The 27,853-nt window shown below is 40.6% G+C and overlaps 1 protein-coding gene across 6 annotated transcripts; it reads left to right on the top strand.

Annotated features, from left to right (window-relative positions):
* The first annotated feature begins 132 nt into the window (after positions 1-132).
* On the top strand, positions 133-13,550 carry LOC114306801 (phosphatidylinositol 4-phosphate 5-kinase 7). Of its 6 annotated transcripts, none has more exons than XR_014345714.1 (10): positions 133-382; positions 1,158-1,292; positions 1,425-2,471; positions 2,673-2,840; positions 3,632-3,797; positions 5,938-6,048; positions 9,832-10,019; positions 10,772-10,929; positions 12,094-12,280; positions 12,874-13,411. XR_014345714.1 is itself a non-coding variant. In XM_028252105.2 (10 exons), the coding sequence occupies exons 2-10, from the start codon at positions 1,267-1,269 to the stop codon at positions 12,888-12,890; spliced, it is 2,040 nt and encodes a 679-aa protein (XP_028107906.2). In that variant the 5' UTR covers positions 133-382; positions 1,158-1,266; the 3' UTR covers positions 12,891-13,550. The 6 variants fall into 6 exon arrangements, 4 of the variants coding, with proteins under 4 accessions (XP_028107906.2, XP_082753843.1, XP_082753845.1 ...); XR_003644833.2 differs by having other exon boundaries at positions 12,094-12,290; XM_028252105.2 differs by having other exon boundaries at positions 12,122-12,280; positions 12,874-13,550.
* The last annotated feature ends 14,303 nt before the right edge of the window (positions 13,551-27,853 follow it).

Below are 27,853 nucleotides of genomic sequence, written 5' to 3'. Positions count from 1 at the left end.
AATTATAAGTATAATTAAACTAAAACTATTATAAAATGCGATTTGTTTTTATAATATATAATAAATAAATTATAAATATAATTAAACTAAAACTATTATAAAATGCGATTTGTTTTTATAATATATAATTATTTGATGGATTTAATTTTTCTACAAGAATGAAATTTATTGTGAAACTCACAGTATGAAAATATGAATTAGAAAGAGGGAGAGGGAGAGGGAGAGGGAGAGGGAGAGGGAGAGAGTTTTAGAGAGAGACATTCTCTGATCTTTAGATTGGTTGCTTAGACTCTGAAACGGATTCGGATCAGTGTGTTGCTGAGTAATTACGCGCTAGGGTTTCGATTGATTTCATTCACTTCGTGGAATCAATCTATCACAGGTGAGTTTGCGTTTTCTCTTCGGCCGCATTTGAATCACCACAATGATTTATACTTTTTATTCACTGAATTGAATTGAATAGAATAATGGAACTCGCGATTGAAAAATTACATTGCATTCATTCGGTAAAAAGTTGAGAGTATTGTCATTGGTGATTGCAATTTGATGAACACTGTGGTTCTGCTTCGTCTGATTTATGCATAGAGGACTGCTACGTATCACTTATTTTTATGAAAGCTTTATATCACCGAATTTCATACATGATATTATTTACTTTCATTAATTGCGTAATAATTATATCCAAATAAGAGAACCAATGATATAAAATGGTGATAAAAAATCGGTGATGGGTAGTTTTTCTCTTTGAGCCTATTTGATTAGTAAGATTAATAGTGAGAGGATTAACAATCATGAAATTAGCGAAGAATTGGTTATTCAACCGGACTAGTGAGACAAATCATTTCCTCTTATTCATGCTTGTTTTGCACTTGATATGAAAATATATAATTTCAATTATATGTTTTTATTGCATTATTAGTTGTAGGATTAAAAAAGCCGTCAATTTTGTTAGATAGAATGTCTGTCGAAATCTAATCCTGATAACAGGTCTCATATATTAATAATCCCAGTCCTATGATATAATCTGCCAAATCAAACAGGCCCTTTATGTATATCTATTTTGCTGCATGTTAGGCTTACATGTTTATTACTTCAAGGTTACGTATATTAATAATCCCAGTCCTATGATATATCCGGCAATTGTTTTCATTGTTCAGGGCATTGCAATTCAACATGAAAGAGTTTCTTTCTCATTGCTTAAGGTTAAGCAAGGTGTTTAAGATGAGTTCATTGGAAATCATCAAGGACTGCTAGATCAGTTGTCATATGCTGGTCATGGAGAGCAGTGAAAGGTGTTTTTTATTCTTTAGCATCCATATTTTCCATTTGGTGATAGAAGGAAAGATTTTACACATGAATATTCATTCTTATGTATTTTAGTACATTTGATTTTATTTTGGTAAAAGTGTAACCTATTTTTTCAGGTTCAGTGATAAGGTCTTCTTAAATGGAGACGTCTATGTTGGTAATTTCAAGGGAATCTTTCCCCATGGCAAGGGAAAGTATACTTGGTCAGATGGAATGGTTTATGAGGGTGATTGGGATGAAGGAAAAATGACTGGGAAAGGACAGGTTTTTTGGCAATCGGGAGCAACATTTGATGGTGATTTCTCTGGGGGTTACCTTCATGGCTTTGGCACCTTTACTAGTGCTGATGGGTCTGTATACAGAGGGTACTGGAGGATGAACATTCAACATGGGCTTGGAAGGAAAGAGTACTGTAATTCTGATATTTATGATGGTTCATGGAAAGAGGGAATACATGAAGGCAGAGGTAGGTATGTTTGGAGTAATGGTAACACATATATTGGGAATTGGAAAGCTGGGAAAATGTGTGGTAGAGGGGTCATGAAATGGATGAGTGGTGATCTTTTTGATGGCTTTTGGTTGAATGGGTTTAGACATGGCTCAGGCTGTTACAGGTTTGCAGATGGGAGTTATTATTTTGGGACATGGACTAAGGGTCTGAAGGATGGACAAGGAACATACTATCCTGCTGGAAGTAACGATCCATCACTGAAGAGGAAAGGGTTGCTATTTCATAGTCCATTCTTAAATTCAGAGGAGTGCAGGGTTCCCAGTCCTAGGATCAAGCGTAGTCTTTCCGAGAAGATTATTAACAGCTTTTCAAAAGGTTCAAGTCGATCCCAGAGGAGTACGCCATTGGATGAAGGTCGGAGCCTTTGTGATTCCACCAGCAAGGTCTCATCTTGCTACACTTCATGCATGTTATCGCGTTCCTCTGATGGGTGTCAGCATGAGGTGCAGGATAATACTACTGTAGTTTTTGAAAGGGAATACATGCAAGGAGTTTTGATCAAAGAAAGGATTAGAAAAACTACAGGACTATCATACAAAAGTAAACAGCGGAATAAGTTTCATGCCAAAAAAGTGAAAAAGAGGTCATGTATTGACATTTTTGAAGGTCATAGGAGTTATCATCTGATGCTTAATCTGCAACTAGGAATCAGGTAACCAAACTGAGGAAGTTGTTCCTTTCCTTCTACTATTACTATTGTGGCTATTGTTATTATCAGTAACAGTAATAAGTTCATCTATCCTTTATATTTTCTGGCCCGCTGTTATTTGATTTTGATTGTTTTCCTTGGAATGTACAACATAACGCAAGAAAGTATGCTTTATTGCTAAAATGTCTCATTTAAAGCTCACAGGTACACTGTTGGAAAGATCACACCAGTGCCTGAGCGTGAAGTTCGAGCTTCAGATTTTGGAAAACAAGCTAGAATAAGAATGTATTTTCCAAAGAAGGGCTCCCAGTTTACACCTGCACACTCTTCTATTGATTTCTATTGGAAGGACTACTGCCCTATGGTCTTCAGGTATTTATTGATCTTGTGATGCAACATCTGTCTTAGCATGGGCCAGTGGTTTTCTATCTTCTCATTCATTATAATTGAAAGCTTGGTCATGTGTATAGCAAAGCCTTAACTATATATTTCATTGATATTGAAGTTTGCAAATAAGAATTATGCTCCTGCAATGATTTTGGAAAAATTCAGTGGTTAAGTTTTGGTACGTTTTCCCGGAAGGTGTCTGATCCATAATTAGTGGAAAGGAAAGAGAAATCAGAGAAGTAAAGAGAAAAAAGACTAAAAATTGGGGTAAGGGAAATATAGTTTGATCACTAGGATACTAACCTAACATTCTTTATACATACATATTAACCCATCTTTCTTCAGGAGCCAGCAAAATGTTGTTACCATTTGTAGTTTTAAACGAGGATAAGCTTTGGTCACTGAGTGTGATATGCTATGGATTAACACTCTTTGTAAGGAGGTGTCTTTCGGTCTCTTTAGGATTATGAAAATTAAGTGACAGTTTTACATTGCCAGGTATTATTCAATTTTTGAAAACTCTGACCATGTTGAAGTTCATCATCATCTCATTAAAATGCAGCAATAAACATGATATTGTGGTTCATTTCTCTGTACTTTAGAGCTATTGTCTCTGTTTGTATGTGAAGTATACCCTTCCTCCATCATCTATTTTGGAGCCTTTAGTATTTTATCAATTTATGACCTTTCAATTCCTGTGCTCACTGTTCTATTTTTAGAACATGATTGTCATTTTTGAATGATTTGAAACTATGGGTGGAATCACATTTCTTCAGGAATTTGAGGGAGATGTTCAAGCTTGATGCTGCAGAGTACATGATGTCCATCTGTGGTGATGACGGTCTGAGGGAGATTTCTTCTCCAGGGAAAAGTGGCAGCATTTTCTATGTTTCTCACGACGATAGGTTTTGCATTAAGACTTTACGAAGATCTGAACTGAAGGTTTGAGCATAGAGAAACATCTTTATTGGGGCTTGTTTGATACATACTTTCGTACCCAGCATTTTAGTTAATACAATTGCCTATTGACTTGAACTTGGTCTTCAGATAATCTCCTACTAAGATTTATAACCTTAAAGAAATAAAGTAATTTTGATTGAAGATTTTTTCATGTATAACTTTTGAATCTGAATATAAGTATAAACCATTGTGCTCCATTTTATTTTGGATTTTTGAACTCCAATTTCTTACATTTTTCTCCACTTCCCTCCCTCTAAAGAAAAAGAAAAAGAAAAAGAAGGAAACCAATGAAACAAACAATATATAATATCTTATTGCAAACATAAAGAGTTCTTTCTATTGATGTCTTAGATCAATTCTACACATTGTGAACCCACTTAGATAATGGAATCTACTCAACTAGACTCAACTCAACGAGCCTTTTTTTGAATTAATTGGGGTTGACTACATGGATCCAATTTCCTCCCGTATATATATTGATAAATCCGTATATATATATATATATTTTTAAAGTCATATATGTAGGCAATCATGTCCTTTCCCATTGCCTCAAATTTTCCTTGGCTCTTAAAAAGTATCAAATCGATTATTTATAACCAAACCCCCCCCCCCCCCCCCCCCCGCGCCAAAAAAAAAAGGATCAAATTGATTTTAAATTTTTTTTTTTTGCATTAGTTGATCTATGTTGTACATGACATGACTATACCATTTCAAACGGCTTTTGATCATTTTATCTTCAATTGGTGTTACTTCTAAAGGCATTCACTTTTAATCCTCTCCTTTCTAATTAATGGAATGTCATACTAAAATATGCATAGATCTTTTGTCAAGATTATGAATGTGCGGGGGTAATTTCCGCACTATGAAGAAGGTTGAACTTCGTGGAAGAACAGTGTGCTCAGAGGAGTGAACATCTGCACAGAGCAACAAACGGTGAGGCTGTCCGACTGGGGTTTGGTCGGAAACCCCTCCGATGGTAAAGTCAGGGACTAGGAGAGAAGAAATAGAGAGAGTGCCAAGAGTGTGTATATGTTTTGTGTGTGGATCTCGGATCCCTCCAGGGTGAGTAGTGCTCACCTTTTGTAGAAGAAGGCTACTTGTCCTCCCTGCCAATCTCTCTCTGTCATTTGTCCTCTGTCTTGTTTGTGGCTATCTCCCATTAGTGGAGGACAACCACTCCGCCCGACACTTAGGTGCGGGTCTATCCTGTCAGTCTCATTCGTGGCCGTCTCCCACTAATGGAGGACAACCACTTCACCTGACACTCAGGTGCAGGTCTGGCGTGCATGCGCCTTGCAACTCTATGTCTCCACGTGCTGTCCAAACAATGTGAGTGGAGTCGAGTTGTTTCTCTTGCGAGCTCCAAGAGAGATCTTTAATGAGTTGGCCTTTTCTAAGTTGGTCCACTTCGGAGTGGTTGTCCAACATGTTGCTCGGCCCACTTCGGAGTGGTTGTCCAACCGGGAGGTCCAACATATTGCTCGGCCCACTTTGGATTGGTTGTCCAATTCAGAGTGGTTGTCCAACATGTTGCTCGGTCCGTTTTGGAGTGGGCTTGGCACTAGACCGAGCTACCGTGATTGCCTCGCTTTGGAGCTAGTGTTTGGTCATTGGGCCAAGCCCTAAGCTCGCCCCATTGGTGTAAGTCTGGCGTTGGGCCGAGCACCAAGACATTGTTAATTTTATCCCACTTCAATGAATGACTATTTATATGTGCCACTCTTATAAAGAGACATCTGAGCAAAAACTTTGGAACGACCCTCATGTGTAAAATTGCTTAGTTCTATATATATATATATATATTTTTTGAAAATAGAATAAGGCTGCCAATTTTTCCAAAGCTTTTTACTCTATGATCTTTGAAGCAAAGATACTTAACTTCCTTGTCTAAAGGCCCAACAAAATAATAAATCCCTCCGTGTCTAAGGCTTGTTGCCATATAAAAAAGCCCTCCATATCTGAAGGTCTATAAAAAAAGACTACCTTATCCAAAAGTCAAGAAAGTAAAAGCCTTCTTTCTCCTTGTCCATATGCCCTCAATAATAAAGGATGAATAAGACATAGTTTTTGCCCTAAGGTTCTAGTGAAGGTTATTGACCATGATTTCTTTAGTGCTCTGTAGGTTCTACTCAATATGCTGCCTAGCTATTATGATCATGTGAAAGCACATGAAAACACCCTCATAACAAAATTTTTCGGGCTCCATCAAATAACATTGAGAGGTGGAAAAAAGGTATGTGGTAATCCCTGCAGCCCCGTGTTTTCTTTAGTTCTATAATGTGTACTTGTGATCAGTGCAGGTTGTTAGAATTTCCCATCTTTACCTTCACCTACTCCACTACACACTCCACTTCACCTACCTCCACTTCACCACACACTCCACTTCACCTAACCCACTATCACCTCCACTACACCTACTACCACATTTTCTTCTATATACTCCACTTCACCTAACCCACTATCACCTCCACTACACCTACTACCACATTTTCTTCTATATATAGATTGTATAGGAATTGTAATTTAATCAATCTTGTAACACATCTATCAATCAATCAATAATACATACAATTAATTCTCTTTCTATCCATTTATCTTACATGGTATCAGAGCAAGGTTGAGAACCTAGTAATTCCGCTTCACCGGCGGGCGGCAGCCTCGCCTTGGCCGCCCGCCGGACCTCTACACATACATTCACTCCGCTGCCACAAATTATTTGATCTTCTTGTTGCTACTGCTAACAAATTCCATGTCCACCGCCAACGACCAGCGCTCTCAAGCCGAGTCTCTCTTCAATCTCTGCAAGTCCAAAGGGGAAGAAAGTAGAGCCTCTCTCTCTAGATTCTAGAGAGAGAAAGCTCCCCCCGGAGGTGATTCCTAGTGGTGTGTTCTGGTGCACTCCTGGCCAGATTGTTTAGCTCGTCCTCTCAATAATCTGAGTTGGATTGAGCATGTAATCTGCTGGGTTGTTGGATTAGTGATGATTTTTCAACAGCAAGAGGTCTGTGGTTCTATCTTTGTGTTAAAGTGGAGGTTTTATGGAAGATTCAATTGGGTTCCTGTTGATTCAGTCCGGCTATTTCACGGCTGGTTTGGGTTTTCTTGGAGGTTTCACACCTGGGTTCTCATCTCCATGGTTGTGTTAACCTCGGGTGACCATTGCCCATGTACTGGGTTCATAATTCAGTTTCCAACTGCTGGGTTCATGGTTCTTTGCTTCTCTGAGTATGAACTGTAGCTTCATAGGAGAGAGAGAATCGCATATAATGGTGGTCATTGTTTGGTCTTGCTGACTAGCAATGGTGGTCCGACGGATTTGCTATGGATTATGGCTCTAACTCATGGACTGTTTGGGTTATTCTGGCAATGCTTCTGCAGTGGGAACCGTGAAAGGGTATGAGAGTTATGCTGGGTTCAGTCAACTCTGGTGTCGTTGTTGCTGCAAGGTGGTGATGCCGGTGGATGCTTTATTGTCCGTCGTTACATGTATGGGCTTCTCTACGTACTGGTGTTTTTGCTCCAGTGCCGTAAGCTCTGTAAAATGAAATTTGGAGGAGATGAGTGCGGTTCACGCGCTGCGTTGCAGTGTGGTGAATCACGTTGTATCTGATTTTTGATGATTTCAACTTTCCCGCCAATGCAAGACAGGTTAGTGACAATCTGAGCTGATGTTGATGGTAAATTTTTTGGCCCACAGTTTGCTTAAAAACCAGCACATGGTTTTGGCTTGATGGTTTTGACTCAAGGTGGGGTCCATTTGATTGGGTGTATATATTTATATTCGGCTAGTGGTTGGTTTTGAGGCACACACGTTTGCTTTTGTTGAAGAAGCTGCAGATTATATTGGTGGCCTTGTGAAGAGTAGATTGTGGGGCCCATTTGATTTTTTTTTTTTGGGGGCTCACGTGGGCGTACTTCGCTATTTGTGTAGCTTGAAGTGAAGCTAATTTTTTTGGGAAGTGGAATCACATGGGATGCTTAAACCACGGTTCTATTTCAGTGGGCTGGTACGTTCTTGTATAATATATTATATTGTTATAGTATAATATGTTATATTGGTCCTCATGAATTCTAGCTGGTTATTGCAAGTAAACCGTAAGCATGTAATTTGGGAGGGTTCAGTAGACCTAATCTTCCGGGATCAACCCCGATCACAATTTTACATAAAAAAAAAAAAAAAAAAAACAAACAAACATCACCCACAAACACCCATCCACAGACGGGATTTTTTCTTCTCTACTCTGCCGCCGGTCTTTTCTTCTTGCCTCCGTCCTGAGCGGCCCTTGACGGTGTTGCCTCCGTATTTCCCACTCCACTGGGCATGATCACTACTCCCTGCTCCTCCACTGCAGCATATGGCGGCCCTCCAAATCGGAACATCACGGTGGCCTTCCGCTTCAGTTCCTTATTTTCTGCCTTTAGCACACTGATCTCTGCTCGCGCATCCTTATACATGCGTTGGAGCAGAGCCAGCTGGGAATTTAAATGCTGCACCTCATTTGTCCTACTCTGCAGCCGGTTCGACAAATTTGTGACCGCCGTCATGGTTTCCACGCATGACTTCAGAGTATACTGATTAGCCTCAATATCAGTTTGCACCGCCATTTTTTGCTCCACCGACCGCATCGGAAAGTTTAATGGAGCAAAACCAGAGGTGTTTAGTTGAGGTTCACTGGCCACCGCACAAGTTATTTCTCTTGTGGGCTCGTTCAGTTCTGGAAAGAGCGTGAGCAGGTTCTGGGTAGCTGGACGGGAAGAAGAGGCCATGTTTTTGGGTTGCTAAGTGTTTCAGCGAAATAGCAATTTCAGACTGGTAATGTTCGGAAGGGTTGATGACAGACTGGCAACAAAGTGTTCCACAGTTTCTCTCTCCGCAGAGGCAGAGTTTTTTTCAGCGAAGGGTTGGTTTCAGAGGTTTCAGAATGGTATGCCTCAGCCTCAGCCTTCGTCTTGGTTAAATAGCCGAGGCAGCCACGCGTATCGCGCGCCTCTTGCCGCCCGACAAACTGGCACGCCTTTTCATGGCACATCTTTTGACAAAGTGGACACGCCTTTTGATGGCACGCCTTTTGATGGCACGCCTTTTGATGAATTGGGCACGCCTTTTGATGGCACGCTTTTTGACAAAATTGGGCACACCTTTTGAGGGTGCAACTTTTTATGGGTCCGACAAGACTCTATAAACTGTCCCGACATTTGATACCGGTTAGCTTTTTTAAGGGTCCGACAAGACTCTGTAAACTGTCCCGACATTGATTCCGGTTAGCTCCTTTATGGGTCCGACAAGACTCTGTAAACTGTCCCGACATAGATTCCGGTTAGTTTCTACAAGGGTCCGACAAGACTCTGTAAACTGTCCCGACATTGATTCCGGTTAGTTTCTACAAGGGTCCAGCAAGACTCCGTAAACTGTCACAACATTGTCTTCTACAACGGTCCGACATGACCCCATAAACTGTCTTCTACAACGGTCCGACATGACCCCATAAACTGTCTTCTACATCGGTCTGACACCACCATACAGTGTCCTCTACAACGTTATGACACCCCATACAGTGTCTTCACCAACGGTCTGACACGACCATACAGTGTCTCCTATCCTTTTTTATTTTTATGTATTTTCTTGTTTTGTTACTCTCTCCAAACTCAAGTTGGTTAGTTTCTCTCCTCCTTGAGTTTGCGGGGGGCTGTTAGAATTTCCCATCTTTACCTTCACCTACTCCACTACACACTCCACTTCACCTACCTCCACTTCACCACACACTCCACTTCACCTAACCCACTATCACCTCCACTACACCTACTACCACATTTTCTTCTATATACTCCACTTCACCTAACCCACTATCACCTCCACTACACCTACTACCACATTTTCTTCTATATATAGATTGTATAGGAATTGTAATTTAATCAATCTTGTAACACATCTATCAATCAATCAATAATACATACAATTAATTCTCTTTCTATCCATTTATCTTACACAGGTTTTTATATTGTATTTCATTTTCAGGTACGTTTTGTGGTCATGGGGAATATGTTTTACACTGAATTGCGAATACACCGTCGTTTTGATTTGAAGGGTTCAAAGCAAGGAAGATTCACAAAACCGGATGAGATTGATGATAGTACCACTTTGAAAGATCTCGATTTATCATATGAATTTCATATGGACAAATTACTGCGAGAGTCACTTTTTGAGTATGCTTTTTTCTTTGGCTGTCTTTGATGTTTGCAAATGAGCTGTTTGTTTTAGTTCATAGATGTATAGCCGAGAGTACTACTGATAAATTTTAGTAAAGAATGTCAAAAGATTCACATTAAGCTCAAGCCATAGATTGCTTTGTTGATAAAAAATATATTAATTTGTAATTAAGAATTTCACATTTAGTGCAATTCACTTCAAGCCTTTCAATGCTGCAAAATATCTTTATTTTGGTTCATTTTGTGGGTCTGTTTAAAGAAAGTCACAGTTAAAGGTAAACTCCATTCAAAACCTTGATGTCACTGTTTGAAACTAGAGGTATCCAGTTTGACTAAACCACATTGATTGTGATGAAACTGCTTCAAACAAAGTTGATGATATCCTTTAAACATTCCATGGAGTTAGTTTATTAGTTTAGTTGCAATCAATGATGATACCCAGATCTCTTTAGACAGGTTGCAAGATATTATATTTTTAGATATCATGTCAAATGGAAATGAAAATATTATTGTTTCCAACACGCATTGTCATCTTACAGCTATAAACCTTTCAACTTGGGAATGAAGAAAGCTTGTTTCTGCCATGCATTGTGCTTTTCTTTTCACTTATCATCTCCACTACTTAGTAGAGTTAATATACAGCTTGCAGCCTGCATATGCATTTAAACACTGTTCTTCATATATCATTGACTTTGTGGATGACTTCAACCACATTCTAATAGATTTTTGTTTCCTTTTTTCCTTTTCAGACAACTCAAACTAGACTGCATGTTCTTAGAATCTCAGCAAATAATTGATTATAGCCTTCTGTTGGGAGTGCATTTTAGAGCTCCTGAGCAACTGCATGCCCTCTTGGAACCCCCTGATACACTACTGCACAAGCATGACAGCTTGCCTCAAATTGATGGTAGTTATCCATTTCCGATGCAAACATCTTTTGCTAGAACTTATAGTTATTTTGCTTGGATTTCATGGTTGTATTGTTTCTTTAATTTTTAATTTTTGTGTGCTTGCATAACAACTTGAAATATTTTGGCTCGTGGGGTTATTCTTGTTTTTGTACTCTGCTTGCAATGATAATAGTTGACTGCTTAGATCATTTGTTAGATTGTGATACAGTTAAAATTTGTGCATGAAATTTGAGAGCATACTTATTTAAAGTCTGATAGATTTCAGGATGTTCTCAGGTATAACTGGACGATGGCTTACCAATAATTTCTATTGCTTATAGGAAATTATAATTCACATGTATGAAGAAGCTTCTTTATCTCTAGAGTCTAGCCAGTACAAAGATGTGCAACACCTGAATTTGAGTTACAATAGAGACACTTTGAATGACAAAATGTTTGTTAGTGTGAAGATGGAATGAAAATGGAGGCTTCTAATGATTCTTTACTTATTTTCACCACACTGAATTTTTCTTGCCCTACTCGCAAAATCTGAAATGCACTTACAAAAGAGATTACTCATATGTCACCCAGAAAAATTAAAATTTCAGTACATCTTGATAAAAAATTAGTTGGCCTTAATTGTAGAAATAGTGTAGACCAAGCTTCTAAATAAGTATGATCTCTAAATCCAACTTGTTCAAAATTTTTGTTGTGCACATACCTTCGGTATTTGCTGTATATCTGTGAGATTTTGAATCTGGTAGTTTCATGCAGCAAAGAGGGAATTGCCAATCAATGGAAACAACTCAAAATAATTGCAACTTTTATGGAGGTGCAAGTGGGTAGTATCCAATGCAAGTGAAATTTGTGGTATGGGAACAACTCCCACTTGCACACTATGAAAGTGCAATTATTTTGAGTTGTTTTTACCATTTTTGTGTGTGTGTGTGTGTGTGTGCAATTGATAGAAAATCTTTCCATGCATTTGCCTCGCAGTCTTCCTTTTCCTCTTTGCTATGATTATGCATCTCTTCTTATCTTTTGATCCCAAGGGTAGTCCTGATTTCATAATTCACCATCAATTATTGTTCTAATGAGATCTTAATTACTTAAAAAATCAACATGATCATAATTACTAAACTAGGCAATACTCTTTAACTTTGGTTTTCTTCATCTTTTAGTTTGCAGCTTATGTTCTACTTCATTTAGGTGAAATCTCTCAAGGGGAGATCTTGATTCCTCCAAAGGGTCTGCTCCTAGTTACTCATGAACCAAGCTTTGTCAGCTTTGCACCAGGTCCTCACATTAGAGGAAATACTTTGAGAGCATTCTCTGTAGGGGACAAGGAAGTTGATCTTCTTCTGCCTGGTAATGCAAGGTAGTTTCTTGTGTTTTCAATTTATTTAGCTTGTAACTGAGGGTGGACTTTGGCCATTGGATAAAGTTGCTCTATGCAGCCTGGGAGTCATGGGTTCGAAATATTCAAATACGGAAATAGCCCCTTCTCACATGAGGGTAAGGCTACATATATTTATTTGAACCTCCCTGGATCCCGTAGTGGCGGGATCCCTGGGCACTGGGTCACTTTTCATTTAGCTAGTAATTGAAATATTGCTACCTTTAGGCTTCAGTTGTGATGCAGGAAATGGGAAATAATATGCAATGAAAAGCCTTTGTCGTCTGGTTACTGTGGAAAATAGTCAAGAAGATAAAATAGAAGAAATTCTTAATTTTAGACGCCATTTTTCTTTTTTATTTTTAACGATTTGGAAAGTTTTTAATTATAATTTCAGCCAAGTAGAGGAGATATGAAGGATAGCAGTTTTCCATTTCCTTTTCCTTTTTCTGTACCATTTCACCAAATGAGTTTTTATTAACAGTCTTTCCAATTTTTGTAAATATCAACAGAAACCAATAACCTCTATCATTATTTAATTGCCAATTATCTTCAATTTGTTCAGGTTACGAGTGCAGGTAGGAGTGAACATGCCAGCTCAGGCTATTCGCAAGCTTCAGCAGGAGGAGACTGATTCAGCAGAAATCAAACTTTTTGAGGTTTATGATGTTGTTCTCTACCTAGGCATAATTGATATATTGCAGGAATACAACCTGAAAAAGAAAATAGAGCATGCGTACAAGTCACTGCAATATGATCCCGAATCAATCTCTGTTGTTGAACTAAAGCTGTATTCTAGGCGTTTCATCAATTTTCTCAAGAAAGTTTTCCCCAACCCTGAGCAACCTTGATGAGGGAAGATCTTGGTTTTTGTTCTATTAAAGGTATCATATGGTTTTACAGGTATGGCTTTTGCAGTTATTGCAGAAAATTTCAGCACACGGAGTTGCCGATTTTTATCCAATTTCTTTTTTATTTTATTTTACTTTTCTAGTGTATATCTTTCAGCTTGAAATTGCTTAATATACAGATTAAATCCGTAACTATTTCGGTGATCATAATGTTGATTTTCATAGCATTCTGCTTTGCATTTTGCCAAGAAAGGATGTGCCACTGAAAAAAATGATTTTATTTCTTTCTTTTTTTAGTATGTTTTCAAGAGAAGGAAGATTTGTACGAAAAACTAAACAGGTTTACATTTTTTTTTAATTTTTCAGTATTGTAGAGCTTGTGAGTTTGTTATCCTCTGTTCGTGAACATATGTTTTGCATCATCGGAGTAAATGTCTAATTCATGTTGTATTTAGGTTGTATTTGAATTTCAGATTTGTTGAAGGAAAAGAAAACTAAGTAGAAAATACTCCTTTTTTTCTCCCTCTTAAAAAAAAAAAAAAAAAAAAAAAAAACTGGGTTAGGGAAATGAAGAGAAAGTGACAGTTTTTTAAAAATCTATCTTTTCTTTAGTTATAAAAATTGAATATGTGAAGCAATTTTAATTCCTGTTCACTTTTCTCTGTTTGATAAATCAAAATCCATATATGGTGGATTTGACATGAATGAATTGAAATTTGACGAATCCACTTGCATAAGCTTCTCAAATATGTTGGGCACTTTCTAAAATTAATCTATTTTTTATTTTTTCTTGGAATAAAAATAGGTGTTTAGAGTTGACCTTTATAGTAATTTTTTGTTGATTTTTTTTTTCCTTTTTAGTGAATTTTTAATTTTTTTTTTTACCCATTCTACTAGACTAAACCGATCAAAAAAGTATAAAAAAAAAAAAAAAAATTCAAAAATATCAAAAACAGTTTACTTTTTTTTTGGTTTTATTTCTTTTAAGCTTTTTTTCTTGTTATTTCTTTTGATGTTTTTTTTTTTTAAAATTACTTTCAAATTTTGTGGATGAAATTAAAAAAAGTAAACAATGACAATTTTGTAAGAAATCACTAGAAACCAAAACGAAACCCCCAAAAAAAACCAAAAAATGAAAAAAAAAAATAAAGAACAAAAAATAAAGTTTGAAAGAAAAAAAAAATAATGAACAACAAAATAAAGAAAAAAAATAAAATAAGGAAAATACAAAAGAAAGAAAGAAAAGTTTGAAAGATAAAGAATTTGGCCATCTGAAAACAAATGTTGAATTTAAAAACACAAACTAAAATCTCATCACTTGCAAGAGGAAAAATAACATTTGATAAAAAAGAGGTGAATGGTGATGACATAAAGTTTAAGTCTACGATGTTTTTTCAATATTACAAAGTTACGCACATCACATTCTTGTAACTTGATAGCAATAAAGCCTCAACTCAATCTAAATCCTATGCCCCAAAAGGGCCAAAATGTAAGCCAACCTCACCACTTTATTGAAGAAAACAAAAGGGAACATGGACAGGCCAAAATATATTGACTGCAAACTTGTTTTGTACCAAGTAGAGATGATAGGAAACATGAAGAAAAGATAGTTCATAGGAAATCAAACTTAAAAATGCTGACAACAGTGAAATAAGGATAGAAACAAACACATTATTATGCCCAAAAAAAATTATATATAAAAAAGACTAAGATCAAGTCCATGGATCTACTTTCGGCGCACCACGGCAACAGATCTGGAGTCTACTCATTCATCGATCTTTCTCCTATTCTTCGGCCGATCATTGTCGTCTCCATCAGCCGGTCTCCGCCGCTTTCTCGACGTTTCGGGCGGCGCCTGGATCAATGGCTCTATAACCCGACGAGGCGGGACGACCACCCCTCCTACCCCATAAGTGAAGTTTCGACCATCCATGATAGTAAATTCTCACTGTGTGAGTATTGTGGGTATGTGATTGCAGTGACGAATGACATCCATACTTATAGTCTTTCGTGATTACGATGTATTAAAAACCATATATTCAAATTTGGAAGCATAATCAAATCATAATGAGGTCTTCAATGGTGAAATGATCAAAGTATTGGTCTGAGAGGATGATGAATTGGGAGGAGATCTTTCATTCTTGATTTTCTTTCTTTGTGGTGTGTAGTGTTGCAGAGTGGGGATGAGAATGATTAAAGAATTTACTATCACAGATCTCTTCTCCCAATTCATCATTCTCCCAGACCAATGCTTTGATCCTTCCACCATTGGAGACCTCATTATGATTTGATTATGCTTCCAAATTTGAATATATGGTTTTTAATACATCGTAATCACGAAAGACTATGTAACAATTAATTATCCCAATTAATCAATCAATGTAATTAGGTCATTTTTCATAATTAACATTGCAACCCTTAGGTCCCATTTTCATCAATGATTCAACATTTATTCCATTTCTCTATGCCAAACATGCATCTAGGTTTATTATGAATAAAACCCCAACTTTTGTAAAATAACACAAAAGCCCCAAACTTTCACCAAATTACCAAACCAACCCCAACATCTCAAAATACTAAAATTTAAAGACAAAATCCATAGAGAGGAGTAGGATATCCCTACCTCAAATTCGGAGCTCCAAGGGAGAAGAAGACAAAACCCAACGTGCTCCAAATATCGAAATTTTCAGATTAAAAAGTAGCCCTCGACGATCAACAACTTTTTTGTAAAGGCCAAAGATGAGCAAATCACTCATACTAGATCAAAATCTAGAGAGAAGGTTGAGTTCTAGAGTGAGAGGCTCAACAATGGTGTTTTTGGAAAAGTATGAGAGAGAAAAGAAAGTAAAAAAGTGATTTGAAAAGTCAAAACACGGAACTTAAACCCAGTCGACCCGCTCGAGCGTCAAACACCCCGCTCGAGCGTCACTCACTGACTCCCGCTCGAGCGCCAACAATCCCGCTCGAGCGGCGAATACACACTCCCAGAACTTTTACAGAACCAGGCCATCGCTCGAGCTTTCAACTCCCCGTTCGAGCGTAACTCACACAACTCCGCTCGAGCGGCCAATACCACGCTCGAGCGTCCAACACTGCACAGAAAATACTGGATGGGTGCAATTCCCGCTCGAGCGCCAAAACCCCCGCTCGAGCGGACAGGTCAAAATCTGGGCAACTAGTTTTGGTTTCTAAACTCAACCAACCCGTAACAAACCTGCCCAACACATCCCATAACTCAAATACTAAGTAAAAAGGATGTAAACAAGATAATAAACAACTACCAACATCCACGGACACATGTCCGGATCACTGTATATTAAGGGTAAACCCGGGATCGCTATAACCTCCCCCCCTTAAAGAATTTTGTCCCCGAAATTAAGCACAAGTTTTCAAAAACAAGTTTTCCTCCATTTTAAACAATGTTACATTTTAACATTCAACAATTCGACCCATTACTGGTCATCCCATCCCTTTAACAAGGGGCATTTCACAATATGTAAACAACATATGTACTCTCAACATGCATCAACATTACGCATTTCCTTTCCAATTTCAACAATATATTCAACATATATAATGTTACATTCAACTTCCATATGAGGCAAGTTCCAAAACATACTTCCAATAAACCAAAACATTTTCAATGTTTCACAACTTAAGACATATATAAAAGCTCTTAAGTTCAACAATAGTTCAAAATTTAAATACAAGATTACATATCAACAAACAAGTCCGGATATTTCTCACGGACTTCCAACTCACGTTCCCAAGTGGCTTCTTCCACTCCGTGATGTTTCCACAAGACTTTCACCAAAGGAATGGTCTTGCCACGCAGGACCTGATCCCGCCTATCCAAGACCCGAACCGGTCTCTCCTCATACGAGGCATCCTCATCTACCTCTAAATCGGTCCAATCCAACATATGTGATGGATCTGGCTCATACTTCCGAAGCATACTCACATGAAACACGTCATGCACTCCGGACAACTGCGGCGGTAAAGCTAACCGATAAGCAACCTCGCCAATCCTCTCAAGGATCTCAAAAGGACCAATAAACCGAGGGGATAACTTCCCACTCTTCCCAAACCTCATCAAGCCTCGCCTAGGTGATATCTTCAAAAAGACATGATCACCTACCTCAAACGCCAAAGGCCTCCTCCTACGGTCAGCGTAAGATTTCTGACGACTCTGGGCTGTAACAAGCCTCCTACGGATAAGCTCAACTTTCTCCGTCGTCTCCCTAACCAACTCCGGACCCAACAAAGGTGCATCACCCACCTCGGCCCAACAAACTGGAGACCTACACGGTCGGCCATACAAGGCCTCAAACGGTGCCATACCGATGCTAGACTGAAAACTGTTGTTGTAGGCAAACTCTACCAAGGGTAAGTGCCTCTCCCACGTCCCACTGAAGTTAAGGACACAACCCCGAAGCATATCCTCAAGGATCTGAATAGTACGCTCGGACTGCCCGTCAGTCTGAGGGTGATAAGCCGTACTAAAGGTTAACTTAGTGCCCAAGGCACTCTGCAAACTCTGCCACAACCTGGCAGTAAAACGAGGATCTCTATCTGAGACGATCGTCACTGGGACCCCGTGCAATCTCACTATGTCCCGAATATACAAGTCGGCAAGATGATCCACCGAATCTCTCACGTGCATAGGAATAAAGTGCGCCAACTTAGTCAACCGGTCTACAACTACCCAAATAGTATCACTACCCCGCTGAGTCCTCGGAAGACCTACAGCGAAGTCCATAGTGATATGCTCCCACTTCCACTCGGCAATAGGCAAGGGTTGCAACAAACCCGTTGGCCTCTGATGCTCGGCCTTCACTTGCTGGCAAGTAAGGCACTTCGATACGAAAACAGCCACATCTCTCTTCATACCCCGCCACCAAAACTGGCGACCCAAATCCTGATACATCTTAGTACCTCCCGGATGCACCGCAAGGCGCGAATGATGAAACTCTCGGAGTACTTCCTCTCGGCAAGACTCCGGTACTAACAAACGGTCTCGGTATCTCACACTCAGGTCAGGATACACCGTCAAACCCTTCTCAACTTTTCCACTGGAGATCTTCTCTCGGAGGGATTCTACCTCAAGGTCACCTCTCTGTGCCTCTAACACTCTAGTCACAAGTGTAGGCTGCGCAACAACAGAAAACAAGGCCGCAGCCTCAACAGATTCGCCCAGTAGCAAATCAAACTCGCCAAGTACTCCCAACATCTCCCATTCTCGGATGGCTATACTAGCTACATCACTAATGGATTTCCTACTAAGGGCATCGGCCACAACATTGGCCTTTCCCGGATGATAATGCAACTCAAAATCATAATCCTCGATGAACTCCATCCACCTCCTCTGTCTCAAATTCAAGTCTCTCTGTGTAAACAGATACTTCAAACTCTTGTGGTCCGAGAACACCTCGAACTTCTCACCATAAAGGTAGTGCCTCCAAATTTTCAAGGCGAAGATCACAGCCGCTAACTCTAGGTCGTGTGTAGGGTAATTCTTCTCGTGTATTTTCAACTGACGTGAGCCATAAGCTACCACTTTCCCTTCTTGCATCAACACACAACCCAAACCCTCTCGTGAGGCATCACAATAAACCGCATAACCCAACCCTCTCTCCGGAATAATCAACACCGGAGCGGTGGTCAATCTAACTTTCAGCTCTTGGAACAACTTTTCACAAGTCTCACTCCACACAAACTTGACTCCCTTCCGAGTCAGTCGAGTCAACGGTGACGCTAACCTGGAGAAATCTTTCACAAACTGACGGTAATACCCAGCTAATCCCAGAAAACTGCGGATCTCAAACACACTCTTAGGCTGTGCCCAATCTTGCACTGCCTCAATCTTGGATGCATCAACAGACACCCCTTCCCCGGATACCACGTGGCCTAAGAATTTGACTTCCCTCAGCCAGAACTCACACTTCCCAAACTTGGCATACAGCCTATGGGCTCTAAGCAACTCAAGCACCACTCTCAAGTGTTCCTCGTGCTCCTCCTCTGAAGGTGAATAGATAAGGATGTCGTCCACGAAGACGACCACAAATCGGTCTAAGAACTCCCGGAAAATCCGGTTCACCAAGTCCATAAAGACTGCCGGTGCATTGGTAAGCCCAAATGGCATCACCAGAAACTCATAATGGCCATACCGTGTACAGAATGCCGTTTTCGGAATATCCTCTTCCCTGACCCTCAACTGGTGGTAACCCGATCTCAAGTCTATCTTAGAGAAACAACGGGAACCCTTCAACTGGTCAAACAAATCATCTATATGGGGCATAGGGTACTTATTCTTAACCGTAGCCCGATTCAACTTCCGGTAGTCTATACACAATCTCAAGGCACCATCTTTCTTTTTAGCAAAGAGGACCGGTGCTCCCCACGGCGAAACACTAGGGTGAACAAAACCCTTATCTAGCAATTCCTGGAGCTGAACTTTCAACTCAACCAACTCTGCTGGAGCAAAACGGTAAGGTGCCATAGAAATCGGCGCCGTGCCAGGCACTAAATCAATAGAGAACTCTATCTCTCGGTGAGGTGGCAAACTAACAAGATCTTCGGGAAAGACATCCGAATACTCACAAACCACCCTCGGCAACACAATCTGGGTCTCAACACACTCACCACTCTCAAAGCTAGCAAGTAAACCACTAAGCTCACTCCGCCCTCGCGAATTATACCCCGGTGGCAAAACACTACCAACCCGGTCTCCTAAGAAATGGAACCACTCCCCGCTCAAGGTACATAACGTGACCCTCTGGCGGTAGCAATCGATAACAGCCCGGTATGACGATAGCCAGTCCATACCCAAAATAACATCAAAGCCCTTCATGGGCATGACGACAAACGGAAAAGGAAGCCTATAGTCGGCGACCTCTATATCACAGCCTCTAACACCCTGTTTCAGAATCAACTCACCACCAAGAGGTGACACCACACAAATAGGAGATGCTAACTGTGCTAACTCTAATTCCAAAACAGATGCAAATGCAGCAGATACAAAAGAATGAGATGCACCCGTGTCTATCAACACACTAGCAACTGAGTTACAAAACAGAAAAGTACCTCTCACTATCGATGGAGCCGGTACTAAATCCTGCGCGGTAACAGCATACACGCGCCCCGTAGGCCCCTGGTCTACCTGCTCACCCCTCGGAGCAAAAGACTGCTGCACAGACTGGGATGACGAAGCTCCCGGATTGGCCCTCGAGGCCTGCACAGACTGAGCTGGCTGAAATCCCTGCGTCTGTCTAGAACCAGACGCTCCTGAAGTGGCACTCAACTGTGGGCAAAACCTCTTCAGGTGCCCAGGCTGTCCACACTGATAACAAGACAAGGGCTGCCCCCTGCCCAAACTCTGACTCTGCGGCCTACCTGAAGAAGAAACAGCTCTCTGACCCCCACCATTCTGCGGGCAAACAGAAACCTTGTGACCCAGCTGGCCACACTTGTAACAGGTGAAATCCCCCTGACCACCTTTCCCGGAGCCTGTACTCGGCACTGGAAAGGTCGATCTAACAACACCACCCTGTGACTGCTAAGGGTTAGAACCCCTCTGCCTCCTGCCATCGCCCTGGCCATCTTGGCTCCTCTTAGAGCCTCTCTGCCCCTCATCCTCCTCCTGCATCATGAGCTCCATATGAGCTGCGGCGTCCACTAGGTGTCTGTACTCCCGGATGTAAGACCCACCAACCCTCAACTTGAGGCCCCGCCTCAACTTCCGCTCAAACTCATAGCAACGGCGTTCCTCAGACGCCACCAGTTCAGGTGCAAACCTGGACAGACTGGTAAAAGTAGCCTCAAACTCGGCCACTGACAAGCCCTGCTGATTAAGCCGGCTAAACTGATCCCTCAGCTTCTCCCTAGCTGCTGCAGACAAAAACCTCTCCTGAAAAGCATTTACAAACGCCTCCCAAGTACCACCAACACGAGCCTTCTCGTACTTCCACCATTGACCCGCATCTCCCTTCAGTTGGAAGGATGCCAAGGTCACTTTCAGTGCTCCGTCCTCGATGCCAAGCATCTCGAACATCTTACTCATTTGCTCTAGCCACTCATCAGCCTTCACTGGCTCCTTCGGATCCCCGATAAACTCATTCGGATTAGACCGGAAAAACTCCCTCTTCAAGAAAGAAGGCCCTACCTCAGCTGCCTGATTCCCAGCTCTAAGAATACCCAAAGCTCCTGCTATCTCTCTGGCCAAGGCACCCATAGCCTGCTGACCCGCTGGCTCGGCCACATTGGCCTAGCCAACTCCCTCCTGCACTGCCGGAATCTCTCCCGGTAACGGTACTTCCTGCCTCGCAGGTCTACCACGCCTAGCACCTCTTTCTCGTCCTGACATCCTAATAAAGGTAATACAGAACGTTAGCACATTCATAAATGTGCCGAAACTAAACACTCACGTCCTAATGCATGGACAACAGTAATTCACTCCACGTAAGCACATAAACACATAAGCACTTACGAATTTCATTTCCGGATAATGATAGTCCCGAGGCATTACTAGAGTTCTGGTTAGAAACAGCATTGATCAAGTGCTTTTCCAACAAGACTCCCAGAAACCCAAGGATCCAATCAACATCCTAGAAATTAAATCCCATACCCACATAGTCACATAAGCATGTTATCAATTAAGCACGTAGCATATGACACTACATTTAAGTCTCTAGCAAGCGAGACAAACCCATTGTGATACTAATCACTTCCCACGTACCCAAAGTATTTGAACCCGGTACGCTCTAATACCAAGTTGTAATGCCCTCAAAATAATAACATTAAACCCATCAAATAAGACATTCATTAACATATGAAATAACCACATTATTCTATTCATCGGAGTTTCATTACAAAAGTATTACATGTTAACAACAAAAGCAAAATGCTCTACGGGCTTACAGCTTTCCAAGTTAACATTTGGTTACAACAAAAGAGTACTAACTCATTTACACGTTAAGCCCTTGGCTTGAATTTACATGTAATACATCAAAAATAAAACGACAAAAGTATGTCCGCCTCTAGCCTCCCAAGCTATGTCATTGGAGGTGGCATGCTACCTGTACCTGAAAATGATATTCCCATATAGGGTGAGCCACAGCCCAGTAGAAATACACTAAACCAACCATGAACAATGACTAAAAGATTAGCAATTGATAGATGGCCAACACTGATACATTCACATAAATTACACATTTATGTCATACGACTTATGAGTCCAAGTTACTTTTCATTTTCCCTTTTTCAACAGATAAGCATGTTAGCTCTATCATTATTTCAACAGATATGTATAAAAACTATATCCCATATTCACAGATAAGCATATAAGCTATATCCACATTCTCAACAGATATGTATAACAACAATATCCCATATTCACAGATAAGCATATGAGCTCTATCTTCACTTCTCTAGACAAGCATATGAGTTGTATCTACGGAGTTCATCCCCTATCTTCTCCCAACACTATCCGGTTTCGAGGTACATCCCATATCTTCCCCTAAACCGCGGAGTACATCCCCCATCTCCTCCTCTACACATAACGTATACAAACACATTGGTTCTATATACAATCACTCAATACATGCAGTTCATGTATTCTATCAACCGTCAAATTCCATGACACATTCTATTGATTAGTTTCCGTTTGCCTAATCATCATGCATTGTCTACAACAATCACGACTATCCTCCACCGATAGCCCAAAACAATTATTTCTTAACAAAAAAAATAAAAATAAATGCACAAATGGATATTCAATCAACATTTCATTCCGGTGAGTGATAGATAATTCAACTACACCCTTTAACCCTTTACATTCCCAATCTCAACAATTTCATTTCATTTCCCCATCTCTAACAATTAATTATCTCAATTAATCAATCAATGTAATTAGGTCATTTTCCATAATTAACATTACAACCCTTAGGTCCCATTTTCATCAATGATTCAACATTTATTCCATTTCTCTATGCCAAACATGCATCTAGGTTTATTATGAATAAAACCCTAACTTTTGTAAAATAACACAAAAGCCCCAAACTTTCACCAAATTACCAAACCAACCCCAACATCTCAAAATACTAAAATTTAAAGACAAAATCCATAGAGAGGAGTAGGATATCCCTACCTCAAATTCGGAGCTCCAAGGGAGAAGAAGACAAAACCCAACGTGCTCCAAATCTCGAAATTTTCAGATTAAAAAGTAGCCCTCGACGATCAACAACTTTTTTGTAAAGGCCAAAGATGAGCAAATCACTCATACTAGATCAAAATCTAGAGAGAAGGTTGAGTTCTAGAGTGAGAGGCTCAACAATGGTGTTTTTGGAAAAGTAGGAGAGAGAAGAGAAAGTGAAAAAGTGATTTGAAAAGTCAAAACACGGAACTTAAACCCAGTCGACCCGCTCGAGCGTCAAACACCCCGCTCGAGCGTCACTCATAGACTTCCGCTCGAGCGCCAACAATCCTGCTCGAGCGGCGAATACACACTCCTAGAACTTTTACAGAACCAGGCCATCGCTCGAGCTTCCAACTCCCCGCTCGAGCGTAACTCACACAACCCCGCTCGAGCGGCCAATACCACGCTCGAGCGTCCAACACTGCACAGAAAATACTGGATGGGTGCATGTCACGACCCAAACCCGGCCCTATGGGTTTAGCACCGTAACCGGCTAGTAATCCAAGATTACCGAAGGCCTGCTTAACAGTAGTACAGTAAAACAGAGTACAGGGCCTGGCGGAAGCCAATACAGTAAGTAAATAGTGTCCATTGAGCTGTGACATTCTGTATGCAAAAAGGCTTTTCATACATTTACACATAAACAGTACAGAGCAGTATACACAATATTTACAATCATTCAGACTAGGGACTCAACCCTATGTAACAGTACAGTAACACCCGGTCTATACAGAACAGTAAAACAGTACAGAAGGGGGAAAACAAACAAAACACCCCCAAGCCATAGCATGGCAACTCGGAACCTCGCAGTGAGGCACAAAGGCTGGCTTGACAAAACTGGAGTAACCCTGACGCCTCTAGCTGCGGTCTGGTGCCTGTACACCTACATATATATATGAGCAGTGAGCTAAAGCCCAGTGAATAACACAATATGTAAAGGGGTTAAGAATGAATGTCCTTACAGTATGAAAACAGTTCATTTCAATCAGTCATTCAGTTGTTCAGTACAGTAAACAGTCATATGTGGTACATCCATTAGCATAACAGTAACAGTAGGTCTTGAAAGACCGAACAGTAATGATGGCCATCAATCAGTAAACAGTAGTGGTTCCACGAGGGAACCGACAGAGATCTCTGTAACAGTAACAGTAACAGTAAACCGTAGGTACTAAGGATGCCACAGTACAGTTCAGAAATAAATGACATACATTCATTCAGTAATACCAGTTCAGTAAACAGTTCAGTTCAGTATTCAAAAGATATCAGTTGAACATATCTTTACACAATTGTTACTCACAGAGTTTGGGCTACAGTATGCTAGAGCGTGCCTCCCAGTCGCCAACCCTACACAGTTCACAGGTTGAACACACACTAAGTTACACAGTTGGGAAATATCATAACTTAATCCCTAATTTGCCTTGGTGTGTTCTACAATGATATCCTCATCTAAATGTCTTAAACTAGGCCTAAGAATGCCTAGGATGGGATGAGGATGCAAAAATGCACATTTAAAAGCATTTTCAGAAAAACAGAGTCCCGCTCGAGCGCACGTTTCCCCGCTCGAGCGGTCATGCAACAAAGGTACACGCTCGAGCGTAAACTTCCCCGCTCGAGCGTACTGTAAAAGTACTGGATGGGTGAAATCTCCGCTCGACGCCCGCTCGAGCTTGAGACAAGACTCCGCTCGAGCGCCCAATCCTCAGCTCGAGCGGACTGTAAAACAGTGCAGAGAGATGCTGGATGCTCGGATTCCACGCTCGAGCGCCAAGTTCCCCGCTCGAGCGGGAGTGCGAAATCTGGGAATTCCAGATTGCACCTCCAAGCTCAAACTCAAGCTAAAATGCATCAAAACCGATCCTCTTGGGCTCATTTTCTGGAAAACATTTATAAACACATAGCACAACATGTTTTAAAGCTCAATTTGAGAAATCAAAGCCCAAGGGTGTTTAATTCAAACTCAATTTCAAACCATTTTCAAGAACATGAAGAACATGCAAACATGCATGAATTCAAATCAATTCAAAGCTCCAACTTGATGCTCTAAGGAGCCAATTCTTTTCAAAACATGGTGAAATCATGGATTTAACATAAACATGAACATGCATGCACCAATTACCATGAATTCAACTCCAAACTCATTAATTCCAACATGCATGCATGAATTACACTCTATAACAACATGTATGCACCAAAACGTGGCCTTGCTCTACAATTGAAGCATGAATTGTGCAAGAATGAGTTCTAAGACAACAACAAGACAACAACAAGGAGATGGATGTCCTACCTTAGTCTTGTGCTTAAGGTCTAGGAGCTCAAAGTAGCAATCAACACTTCAATCCTCAAGCAATTCCAAGCAATTCAAGATGAAAACCAACTCCTCAAGTCTCTCTCTCTCTAGGGTCGGTTGAGGCTCAAAATGTGAGAAGAAATGTGGGTTTAATCAATACGTGGAGTGTTTACAAGGCTCATGTGTGTGTGTGTGTGAGTGGCCCACTTAGTGGCAAGTTGGTAGTTATGGCAAACTCTGCAATTAACTCATTTTAATCTAATTTAATCATACCTAATCAGTTTTCAGATAATTATACCATAAAATCACATTAATTCTGACGATCATAGAACACTAATCGGTTTCTGATTCGGCCGCCGATAAGGCCCTCAATTAGCAGTTTATACGTATAAGCATGAACAGATAATCATACGGTCAAACAGATAAAATGCAATTAACTAACATATACTGGATCAGTTCGGTTTCCAATTTCAGTCAGTCAGTTCAGTACTTTTAATCAGTTCAATTATCAGTCAGTTATCAGTTCCGTTTAGCAGTAATCGGTGATTATCGGTAATCAATCAGTCCTTAATCAGTAAACAGTATGAGGGTTGTTACAGTCTCCCCTCCTTATAAAGAGTTTAGTCCTCTAAACTCGAGTTACCTTCATTCTGGAAGAAAACAGGATTCAGTGGAAACAGTTCAGGATATCTTCTGGCCATGTCATCTTCCCTTTCCCAAGTGGCATACACACCACCATGGTTCTGCCAGTCAACTTTCACTAGCGGGATCTCTTTGTTCCTCAGTTTCTTGATCCGTCTGTTAACAATCTGTATAGGCCGTTCCTCGTAAGTGTAGTCATCACTCAACACTACCCGAGTAGGCTCAATTACATGGAAGGGATCCCGAAGGTAGTCTCTTAACATAGAAATGTGGAAGACGTTATGCATATGCTCCATTTCAGGAGAGAGCGCAACTTGATACGCCACCGGATTGATTTTCTCGATAATCTCATACGGTCCGACATACCTCGGCGCTAACTTGCCTTTGACTCCAAAACGAGTCTGGCCTTTCATTGGTGTCACTTTCACAAACACGTGATCACCCACTTCATACTCTCTGTCTCGTCTTCTGACATCTGCATAACTTTTCTGTCTACTCTGTGCAGTTTTCAGTCTTTGCTGTATCAGTTTCACTTTTTCAGTTGTTTCATACACGATCTCGGGCCCAAGCAACGGCCCATCTCCAACTTCTGCCCAGCAAATCGGAGATCTACATTTTCTGCCATACAATGCCTCGAAAGGCGCCATGCCAATACTCGAATGGTAGCTGTTGTTATACGCAAATTCAGCTAAGGGCAAATGGCTTTCCCAGTTTCCCTGAAAATCAAGGACACACATTCTCAGTAGATCCTCCAGAGTTTGGATGGTCCTTTCTGTTTGGCCATCTGTCTGAGGATGATAGGCACTACTCAGTCTCAGTTCAGTACCCAGTGCAGTTTGTAGGCTTTGCCAAAACCTCGATGTAAACTTCGAATCCCTGTCAGAAACAATAGACACAGGCACTCCATGCAGTCTTACAATTTCATCAATATAAATAACAACCAATTTGTCCGCATTATAAATCGTCTTGACAGGTAAGAAGTGAGCAGATTTGGTTAGTCTATCAACAATCACCCAAATTGAATCCATACCTTTTCTGGAGCGAGGTAATCCGACGATAAAATCCATCGTGATATGCTCCCATTTCCACTCTGGTATGGGTAGGGGTTGCAATAATCCGGCAGGTCGCTGATGTTCAGCTTTGACCTGTTGACAATGAAGACATTTGGATACAAAATCAGCAATTTCTTTCTTCATTCCCGGCCACCAGAAATTCTGTTTCAGATCTTGGTACATTTTCGTGTTCCCCGGATGGATAGACAATCTTGAGTTGTGGCCCTCTTGCAGAACTCTTCTTTTCAGTTCAGTATCATTTGGTACACACAGTCTTTCTTGAAATTTCAGTACATTATTCTCAAATTTGAATCCCGGTCTCGGTTTAGATTCTCTTTCTTCGATGATCTTCTTCAAGAAGTCATCCAGTTGCTGTTTCTCCTTAATCTCCTCAATCAGCGCCGGTTGAGCAGAAATAGCAGCTAAGGTTCCACCTTGTTCTCTCAAAACAATTTCAATTTTAGATTTTTCAAGGTCACAAAGCAACTCTTTCTGTCCTGTAAGCAGATAGGCTAAGTTTC

Source organism: Camellia sinensis, chromosome 12 (genome assembly GCF_055761805.1).
Source record: "Camellia sinensis isolate YWXY chromosome 12, ASM5576180v1, whole genome shotgun sequence".
In the NCBI taxonomy this organism is placed as follows: Eukaryota; Viridiplantae; Streptophyta; class Magnoliopsida; order Ericales; family Theaceae; genus Camellia; species Camellia sinensis.
Note: the sequence above shows the minus strand (reverse complement) of the source record. Positions and strands in the feature narration are given on the sequence as shown.